This window comes from Bos javanicus, chromosome 2 (genome assembly GCF_032452875.1).
Source record: "Bos javanicus breed banteng chromosome 2, ARS-OSU_banteng_1.0, whole genome shotgun sequence".
Lineage (NCBI taxonomy): Eukaryota > Metazoa > Chordata > Mammalia > Artiodactyla > Bovidae > Bos > Bos javanicus.
Genome location: NC_083869.1, coordinates 91466634 through 91477725, shown reverse-complemented (window position 1 = coordinate 91477725; position 11092 = coordinate 91466634). Strand labels below are relative to the sequence as shown.

The following is an 11092-nucleotide window of genomic DNA, read 5'->3' as shown; positions in this document are numbered from 1 at the left end:
CTTAATGTCCCAGTTTACTACTTTGTTTCCTGTTAACCTTCCATGGAAACAATTAGTAGATAAATCAAGACAGATCGCATTTTTGCAGGCCTAAAAATAAAAGAAAAGAATGGCAAACAGCTAAGCACAATTAAGACAAAACATAACTTTATATATGGAACATTTCATCATAATTTTAAAAGGTATATAGTATACTCAATGATAAGATGCCTACAATATTAAGTTTAGTGTTACTATTCTCTGTCTTTTAAAAGAATCAAGGACTAGATTCTAACACACTCACTCATAAAATGCAGGTCATTTCTGCTTGTCATCTGACAGATAAGTTTGAGCCAGAACTTATCATTCACTAATCATACAAGTTAAAATTCTTTCTATTCTAAACCAGTATGTGCAAAACAGATATTTTACTTTTTTTTAAAATTCAACGTCTTAGTGCCATTAGTACAAAAAATTATAATGACAGGAAAGTTAAACCACTGACATAAGACACTATTTTCCCTTATATTACCAACAATTTTAGTTATATTCAAATTAGGTTTTTCTGCAACTCTCGAAATTGCTAAAGTTATCTGTTAATTTCCATTAAGGTTTATAAAGCAGGGAACTTCACATTTAAGTTGATTCATTAGTACAAATTCCCACTACAAGCATTCCCATTTATAATACTGGAATGACATAACATCTGAACCCTAGTTGAGAGCTGCAACATAATTTTTACTGCTCCCCATTTTCTTTTAAAAATTTATAATTTTTAATGATAATTCAAGCCCCTTCTTCTCAATTACCCATTGAAATGACAAAAGGAATAAAAATGGAATTTTAGTTCACAACATAGTTATAGCTACATGAACAGTCCACACATTTACTCTGACCTTTGCAGTGTAGTGAAGAAGGACGTTACCAGGCAGGTCAGCCATGTCAGACTCTTGAAATTTCCAAGGGCTTAAACAGTTTGGACCTAAAGATTATACACACACACAAACACACACGTATCACTGAATATATATGGCCTCCTCAGTTCTGTGTAATCAGAAAGAAATTTTTAATTAGCCGTTTCAAACTTCTTATATAATACAGTTAAAACACACTAGCCAAAATGTACTTTATTTTTATATCACCTCCAATTTATCCAACACAAGTAAAGTTGCAGGAAAGGGTTGATCAATGTCTACTACAGAAAAGAAATTTTATATAGCATCAAAAACTAATATAAAATATAACAAAGCTTATATATTTATTGAAAGTAAAACATTCAAAACTGTAAGATAAAATGGCAAAACAACCAATCAATAATGTGAATAGTTATTATAGAAATGGAGTAACAAATGAGTGGAATAAGAATTACAAATAAAAAAAGATTATTGACTTTACTAACAAAATAAAAAAAAAAGGTTCCAAAACCAATACAACATTCTAAAGCAATTTTTCTCCAATTAAAAAATAAATTAAAAACAATAAGGTTACATTTTACACAAAAAATAGAGAAAACAATATTAATCATTCCATCTTAATGCAGCAGTGGTGAGTCTGGTAGATTTTGTTACTGGTAGACATTGTCAATTGGTATATTCCTTACGGAAACTGATTAGGTAAAATGGAATTAAGAGCCATAAAAATATTCACCCACTTTAAATATTTATCCTAGGAACTTATCATAAGCAAATCCACCAAAGCATGAAAAAAAATTGGTAAAATAGTTCATCATATTTAATATTTGATGCTTTTATCAATATTAAAATTATAAACAATCTAAATCATACATAGTGAATTCAGTGAAATATGTAGCCATTAAAAATACTCATTTTTAATGATTACTATAAAACATTACTATTTAATGAATACTATAAAACAATTATTATTCATAGGAATAAAATTTGATGTAAGAAAAACTAAGAGCAAAATCTAAGCTATATAGCTGTTAGGACTACACTAAATGATTTATTATTAACTTGGAATTTATTTAAATTAAAGATCAACTTCAAATGTTTTGATGAGTTTTAAAATAATGACAAGGTTCTAATACAAACTGTTAAAGTATGGACAGAGACATTCATCTCAAAACCCCATGTAATCTAAAAAGATATTTTGACAAATACTAAGCTAATTTGTTGATTTAATACACATAACTAGTTGTAGGCTTAACTCCTAAACATTCTACTAAAATACAGACATAATTTTGAAAACAGTTATGATCCAATAACAACCAGCACGTATCTTTAAAATCAGAGCCAAAAGAAAAAAATGGCCAAAATGAAAACAGCTTGTAATTTTATCAAAGGACTCCTTATTCTAATGCCTTCATGAATTCTTCAGATTATTATGATATAAATTATAAAAAATGACAAGTCTTGAATAAGACTCATGATTTTAGAATCAATTACGTGATTTCTTATACAGACAGACTTATATTTTGTTTCATCAATGTACTAAAATCTGTCAAAAGTACTGGCAGTACCATAGATTGTATTACGCGCCTCCTGCCCAAAATTTCACAATGTGACCGCATTTGAAGATAGGGACTTTAAGGGGTAACTAAGGCCAAATGACGCCCTAAGAGTCAGACCCTAATTTAATAGAGCCCGTTATAAAAAGAGGAAATACTCCCTGTGAGGATACAGCAAGAAGGCAGACACCTACAAGCCAGGAATAGAGGCTTCTCAGGAAACCAAGCCAGACGAAACCTGATCTTAGAATTCTAGCTTCTAGAAATGTGAGAAAACAGTGTTTAAACATCCAGTCTGTGGTATTTTGTTATGGCAGACCTAACAGAATAATACAAACAGTATTACTGATGATCTCTGAAATATTTCCCAATGTCTGCTTTATTTATGCCTACCAAAAAAGGTACGTGCATGCTAAGTCGCTTCAGTCATGTCCTACTCTTTGCGACTCTATGGACTGCAGACTGCCAGACTCCTCTGTCCATGGGATTTTCAAGGCAAGAATAGTTGAGTGGGTTGCCATGTCCTCCTCCAAGAAGAGATCTTCCCGACCCAGGTATAAAACCTGCATATCTTAAGTCTCCTGCATTGGCAGGCGGTTCTTTACCACTGCTGCTGCTGCTGCTAATAAGTGCACTGTAATTAATTATGATGTACAATATACTTGAAAGTTGTTAAGAGAGTAAATCTTAAATGTTATTAACACACACATTAAAAAATGGTAATTATGGAAGGAGATGAAGATGTTAACTAACTTTATTATGGTAATCATTTTGCAATGTATGTGTATCAAATCAGCACATTGCATACCTTAACCTTACGTTATATTGTCAAAATCACAATAAAGCCAAAGGGAGTGAATGTATGGTGTGCGATAGGCTTCTCTTTCCCTTTCAGCTTTAATCAAAACAAGGACAATTGACCCTTAAATAATATGGGTTTGAACGCGATTGTTTTCAGTAGTAAATACTACAGTACTACAATTCTGTATCTACAATACAAAACCACACACACAAAGGAACCACATATACAGAGGATCAATTCTAAGTTATAGCTGGATTTCTAACTGCATGAAAGGTCGGCACCCCTAATCCTAGAGTTGTTCAAGGGCCAACTGTACACTCTTCAGATCAAATATATTCTCCAGAATAAATATAGGCAACAGAAAAAAACTATTTCAATTTAATTAGGCAGTATGATGGCACATGCTCACCTGCTAAATATAATGCCTTCACCTGAGGAGGCTGCAGTGCTTCATAGAAGATGATAACAGACCCCAGCTGACCCTCCAGAGATGTGGGGCATCCCCATTCACTGTCTTGGGTTCCAGCCGATATCAATTTGGTAATCAATTTTGATTTTTCAGTTGTCCCTCCCCAGGAGGCTGAAGACAAAATTCCACCAAATGATGTCCGATGAGGAGTAATAGGAGAAGAAAAAGGTGGATCTGGGATTTGGGATGGTGGAGGAGTGGTGGTTCTTTGCCCAGCCGAACCAATGCAGCAAGAAATAAAAGGCTAAAATATTAAGAAGCAAACAAACTTAATAAATTACACATTTTAAGTAAAACTTCATCCTCATATTTAAAATGAAACTACATAAAATTTAGCACCACACTAAAAAACAAAGGTTTATTTTTACTGGATCATGATGTGTGTGTGTGTATATACATAAGACAACATTACAGATGTTACATTTGGCCTGTGGAATTTGGATGCATTACTTTTAAAACTCACTTTACATCCTTTTGTAAATTTTGAATGTTAATGAATGTATTTTTAAAACATTTTTTTGCTGTATTCTAAAATAGAGAAAAACACCTTTCTCCCTTAAAATTTATAAACAAAGAATTACACATCAGTTTAATACTGCTAATTACAGGTTATCCTGAAGTGATCACTGACATAAACAACAACAAGAAATTACTGGAATCCTAGAAGGACTTGGGAAATAACCTAATCCATTCCACTATCTTCAGAAAAGGCCCCTTCAAAAATATCCAAAAATTCTCAAAGAACTTTTATAATGTTCTATAAGAATCTTCTCAGTAAATAAATTCTACCTAACTACAATATAAAAATCTAAAGTTTCTTCACTATTTTAAATTCATTGATGGCAAAGAGTCCATCATAACCATCTAATTATTTCATATACTTGGAGAGCTTTATTAAACAATCCTTCAGCCTGGTCTAGTCAATTTCTTTGGTTATCCTGTCATGAGCCTTTTTTTTCTTCTAAGCATTAATTACATGTGTTTCGTCCTTGTTTTTCTTTATTATACGTTAGTCTGACTTCATCTACTGATGACAGGCAAACAGAATTATTACTTATTGTATCTTAGTATATAGAAAATACAAAAACTTAGAGGCACATATTTAGAATAAATAGAACCTTACATATTAAGTTGGAAAAATGTTCAAGAGTTCACAATCAACTGGTTGCATAAGAGTAGGTTAGATGTGCTTACTTCATTCATGGCAGGAAATCTCAGCGGGGCAGAGACCTTCTGCTGTCCATTGTCATAGATATACACAAGGCTCTGACCAAAGGGCCTTTTTCCAGGCATGTGAACAATGGTTATGTTGTGCTGGTAAAGTAAAACATATACTTAAAAAGTAAAAATTGCATTAAGTCCTTGGGATGACAAATGTTTTCAGAGTATTACTACATAACTAGTTTGTGTGAACAGTAGAAGAGTAAGTTTAAGCATAACTAAATTTTGATTAAAATGATGTTGTTACAGTAAATAACAATTTTGCTTGAAGTAGTATAAAAGCACTTCTCAATATTCTAAAAAATCTATACACAACTATAACATAGTACCTTTTCTGCATTTTCCAAGTCTGTGTGTATTCTTTAGAATAATTTTTTCTAATGAGAAGCCTTTTATTTTTTAAGAAAAGCAATGGAAATGCATTATTTTTAACAACTTCTGTTCTCATTTAAAATTGAAATTCAAAATCAAATTTGATTATAGAAAACTTGAAAGAAATCGTAACATTTCAATGTAATTTTTTAGCAGAAAAATTATTACTGCTGAAATTACAATTATTATAAAAAATGGTATTAACTCCTGTATAAGTAAAATTTAAGATGAACTCTCAAAAACTAGATGACAACACCTGATGTACATGCATCAAATGTGTTTTTTAAAGGAAAGAACCAAGAAGTTAAATGTGATGCCCTAAAGTCTTACCCAGAGGGAATCACAGAAACTGTGGTCAGGAAGCATAACTGTCGCATATTCTCTTTTCGTGCACACTGCCACAACCAACATACCTGAATGGGTAATAAAAGCTTCAAAACCCATACCACTTCCTGTAAAAAAGCTAACAAAAATACGTATTATCAGAACTTTTGAAATCAGCTGTCCAGTTTTATCATCACTGGGGTACACACCATAACTTCCTCATGAATATCTTTATCAAAACACTGTGGCTGACATTCTATTGTCGTACGTCATCAATTCCACCTTGCCTCAGAGATGATTTTTAAATCTTTCTTAGGCACAGGTTTAGTTAATTATAAAAAGTAGCCTTAGACACAGAATGCCATTAGCAATTGCTAACAAAACTATAAATTTTAAAATCTTCAAAATTCTTCCAAATAAGATTCAGAAAGCATGAATAAAGGTCTTTAAAAAATCACAAGGGAAGGGAGAAGAATCAAATCAATAAAATTAGAAATGAAAATGGAGATATTATAACAGACAATACAGAAATACAAAAGATTGTAAGAAACTCCTATGAGCAATTACATGTCAATAAAATGGACAACTTGGAAGAAATGGACAAATTCTTAGAAAAGTATAACTTTCCAAAAAAAAATCACAAGGCATAGTAAAAATTATTAGTTACTGAAATAATAAGTTTGAAAGCACATAGATTTTCAGGTCCTTCATATAAAGGTATAGTAGCATCCTCAATTGAACAGAGAAATCACCAATCACTTTCAAGTTTACTATTACTTTTTCCTCCACTTTTACAATAATTTTAAGAAGGAACTTTGTGTCCAAATTAGCTTCAGAACTAGCAAAATGTTTGAATGTACAATTATTACTATGAAATAAGCTTAAAATTAAACTGTGTACATCCTAAGGAGAGGCTTCAGATAAATTGTTGTACATATAAAAAGTAGAAGCTTTGAAAAGCATTTTCCTATTGAAGAATCACAGCAGATATTGTTAGGACAGGATCCATTTATATTCCATAACTTTTACCAGTACCTGTATAATTGTTTTCTTTTTCCTCCTTTGTTAGCGTTGCCAAGAGTCAACTGATCCTGATCTAAGCAAAACCAAGCATTGAAAGAAAAGGCAGACCCTGGCCATTTCTGTATGGAAGGCACAGAAATTCCTGCCATACTATGTGACAAATTAAAATACTGAAGAGCACTCTCTAGACTTTGTTTTCGGGCCATTGTCAGGATTGCTCGAGTTACAGGAGTGGTATAGGGGTGAACAGATTCAGATTCATCCACTCTTAGCAATCTTAGTAGTTGGCGGATTTCTTCTGAGCTCACTGACTGACTCCCCAAGGAACCATGGAGAGCGATCAAGTTCTCAGCACAAGTTCGATGGAGGCAAGAATGGGAATTAAGGGCTTTGATGATTCTAATTCCCATGTTTGCGTTGACACAAGTAGTTCGACTCTGCCTGTTAATACAACAAATTTTTTTCAGCCAATCTGAGATGAAGATTTGCAGGTCATGGGATTCTAGCTCTGGAAGCCACTGGATAAGAAGCAAGAGAGGCTGGACATTACTAATGCCCAAAATACCCACTGAAGTGTGGTCACCCTCTACAGCCTGTAAAGCAACATAAGAAACAAAAAATTAGACACCATCTTTGATACAAAGAAAATGGAACTTCTTTTAATAAAGCTAAAAAAAATCTCACCATATTCATAAGTTCTTTAAGTAGCTCCAGTGGTGGCTGACCCAGTGATTTTAATACTTCAAACATATGTGTATAACCAATTCGTTCTTTAAATACTTCCTAAGGGAGAAGAAATTAATACATCAAAGCAGATTTTCTAAGACTGAATTTGTTAAAATATTAAAGATGTTGAATAATATTCATTTAAGTTAATAATATTAAAAAGATCATGAGTTCAGTATTTCTGTTTTCTTAAGTCAGATGTCTTCATCTTAAATATCAAGATTCCATACACCTTCTGGAATACAATGTTAAAAAAAAAAAATAAATAAAAAATAAAATATGTAAAACAATTGGAATTGAAAAAATTGTTATAAAACTGTTCTATTACTTGCAGATCCCTTTATTTTCCTCACGTGCTTTGTTATTAGTACAGTACTACTTGAAATCAAAATAAAAATGGAGAAAAAAATGAGGAGATTTTAGGGATAACAGGAGTCAGCAGCCTCAAAGAACTATTTTAAAGATTCCTGGCAATTTTGAGTAGTGGCCAGAAAAACACTGGGTATGGTTTTCTCTCTGTTCTTTGTATCTAAATGGTCTGAAATATCTGGAGCACGAAGTTCAATTTAATAAGCTCTAAATCACATGCATTTTTGAATTAGTGGGCACCCAAAGTCATAAAGTAAAATGTAAAGACAACCAAAAAACCTATCAATAATAAATTGGTTCAGTAAGTTAGGCAAAAATATATACACTTTTCATAAAATCAAAAGATTTCAACAAAACAAGCATGACTGGTTAGTAGTCTCTAGAAAGGAGAATTCATTGACTGTGGGCCAAAGACAGGAAGAAAATCTCTTTGCCAAAGGCATTTTAAAAAATAATCTTTCAATTTTAAACCATGAAATGCATAACATAGTTTTAAAAATTATATTTAAAAAAGACTTTGACATCATTTCAGATTTAAATTTTATAATACAGTATAGGCAATCCATTATACTCATAAACCAATTACTTAGAACTTAAAAATAATTCTTCCCTTAAGTAACTATTATAAATGGAGATTAGATTCCCATGCCAGCCTTAATAGTTGCCAAAACCTATTCAGTAGTAATTTAACCATGAGTTATTTATAGTAACACTTACAGGACAAAGTTAGTCTTCAAACAAAAACCAATGGAATGTAAGAAATATGACTCAAAGCATGGCTTAGGGAACAAGGGATCATTCATTTCTGATTCTAAGAAGAATGAAATATATAAGAGGTGGCAGAAAAGAAAGTAAAATGGTGAAAATAAAAACAGACATTTATACTTATTAAGCACTTACCATGTGCCTGGCACTCTGCTTACCATTTTACATAGAAGATGCCACTAATCCTTAAAAGTACTCAGTGGGAAAACTACTAGCACAAAATCAGCGTAAGTGGGCTGCAGGGCAGAGTCAGTGGTAGTGAATGAAAAAGGAAAGAAAATTCTGAGGATCAGTGACTACAAACAAAGAAGCAGAATTTCCAAGGCCATCTGGAAAATCAAGTCCCAAATTGATAGGTCTATTCACATATGAAAAGTGTTCAAACTGTAGGCAGTCATAAACTGACCAAATAGTCAAAGGGTGATTACTTTATTAATAAACAAAAATTAGAATATAAATTTTAAGTCTGTAAAGGCATTAATCAAATAATCAATTAAAATGATGCTTTCAACATTTTAACCCCACTGCTCTCTTCCCAATCACTGACTGATGCTGTAAAGCTCCAGAGCTTGCAGTCAGTCCTCAGTGAATAAAAGCACTGCCCATAGGTATCTGCCTTTTAAATTATCAGCAAAGTGATTCTTATGCAAAAATGAGATATTGTGTGAGCTATTTCATTTTATATGTGAAAATATATGTATTATATACTTCATATATTACTTTGGGAATTACATAGTGAAAACTGGTATATCTAAGACAACCTTTTAGAGCTTGAGGACTTATGTTTTACCTTAGCAGCTGGAGATTTGTTCATTACTGCTGTCAAAGCCTGAATAGCTGATACAGCCAAACAGTCCAACTGTCCCTGAAACACCTACCAGAAAAGGAAAAAAAGAAAGAAATTAACAAATGTATTCAAGATTTATATTGTTAGGAAACCTTTTCTCTGAAAACCTGAAAAAAAATAATTATTTAACATGCAATACATTCCTCTTCCAATGAAACGGATTTCTGAAACAGCAAAACCTGTAAGACGAGTTACATACTTGACAGAAAATAAGCCATGTGTCAAAGAGAATAAGGCTACATTCACTCATTACATTAAAATGCTTTGGGAAGGGAAAAAAAAAACCAAGCTTCATACATGCTGTTTAAAAGTAATGGACAATCTCAAAAGGAAGGGAGGGAAGGCTATCATGATATGTCTTAATTTTCCTTGAAACTTCCTAGGTTAAAATTTCATTAGCATATACAATAAGGTGTATAAAACAGTCTTATAAATGAATTGGTATACGCCTATACCAATCTATCAATCACATTTGCAAACAACAATGTACATCTATTTGTACATAAAATACAGAATTTGAGGCAGAACAGAAAATGAAGTGTGTGTCTATAAGCACTGTCATGTTTTTAGATGGCAATCTTTAATGCCAAAAGCTGTAAGGAAAAATAAATAAATACCATCTCCATTTTGTCTGTTTAAGCTTCATCAAAAAGAAGAAAGTGAAAGTCACTCAATCACATCTGACTCTTTGCAACCCCATGGACTATGCAGTCCATGGAATTCTCCAGGCCAGAATACTGGAGTGGATAGCCTTTCCCTTCTCCAGGGGATGTTCCCAACCCAGGGATCGAATCCAGGCCTCCAGCACTGCAGGCGGATTCTTTACAAGCTGAGCCACAAGGGAAGCCCAAGAATACTGGAGTGGGTAGACTATCCTTTCTCCAGGGGATCTTCCCAACCCAGTAATCAAACCATGGTCTCCTGCATTGCAGATGGATTCTTTACCAACTAAGCTATCAGGGAAGCCTCTATAAGAAGAGATGTATTAAATTTCAGGGTAGTGCATTCAGAGCAAAATGAAAACAAAACCAAAATAGAATATCAATGATATAAAAAAAAACTGAATATGAATGTTAATCATTGGACTTAGTTGACCACCAAAGCATAGTTTGAGGACTGCTGCTGCTGCTGCTAAGTCACTTCAGTCGTGTCCAACTCTGTGCGATCCCCATAGATGGCAGCCTACCAGGCTCCCCCGTCCCTGGGATTCTCCAGGCAAGAACACTGGAGTAGGTTGCCATTTCCTTCTCCAGTGCATGAAAGTGAAAAGTGAAAGTGAAGTCGCTCAGTCGTGTCCGACTCTTAGCGACCCCATGGACTGCAGCCTACCAGGCTCCTCCGCCCATGGGATTTTCCAGGCAAGAATACTGGAGTGGGGTGCCATTGCCTTCTCCAAGTTTGAGGACTAGAAAGTTGTAAAAATTACCAGTCCACAAAATCTACTTTTGGGTAACATATTACTATGACTGGAAACTCATTATCCCACAAATAGAATTCCCCTCTTTTCCTCCCACTAAAAATGATGTGAGTAAAAGGGCAAGGATTAGATCTTTGTCACTGTAAGCTAACCTCTACCACTTTCAGGCAAGCTATTTAAAGCTGGTATTTTGACTTTTGTGGATGTTGTTTGTTTATTAAACACTATTATATAAAATAAACATGTAACAGGTATAATAAATATCATAGTCATTAAACATTCTGCATACAACTAAGTGTGAAAACTACTAG

General features: G+C 33.3%; 1 protein-coding gene across 6 annotated transcripts in view; it reads right to left on the bottom strand.

Annotated features, from left to right (window-relative positions):
* The window catches only part of NBEAL1 (neurobeachin like 1), a 164009-nt gene that overhangs the window by 92756 nt on the left and 60161 nt on the right, over positions 1-11092 (bottom strand). For all 6 annotated transcript variants that reach the window (XM_061382133.1, XM_061382104.1, XM_061382147.1 and 3 more), the window contains 8 exons: positions 9308-9391; positions 7342-7440; positions 6670-7250; positions 5641-5773; positions 4912-5031; positions 3658-3961; positions 876-961; positions 1-90 (listed from right to left, as the gene is read on the bottom strand). In XM_061382133.1, coding sequence (XP_061238117.1) covers positions 1-90; positions 876-961; positions 3658-3961; positions 4912-5031; positions 5641-5773; positions 6670-7250; positions 7342-7440; positions 9308-9391 — 1497 coding nt within the window. The remainder of the gene's footprint in view (positions 91-875; positions 962-3657; positions 3962-4911; positions 5032-5640; positions 5774-6669; positions 7251-7341; positions 7441-9307; positions 9392-11092) is intronic.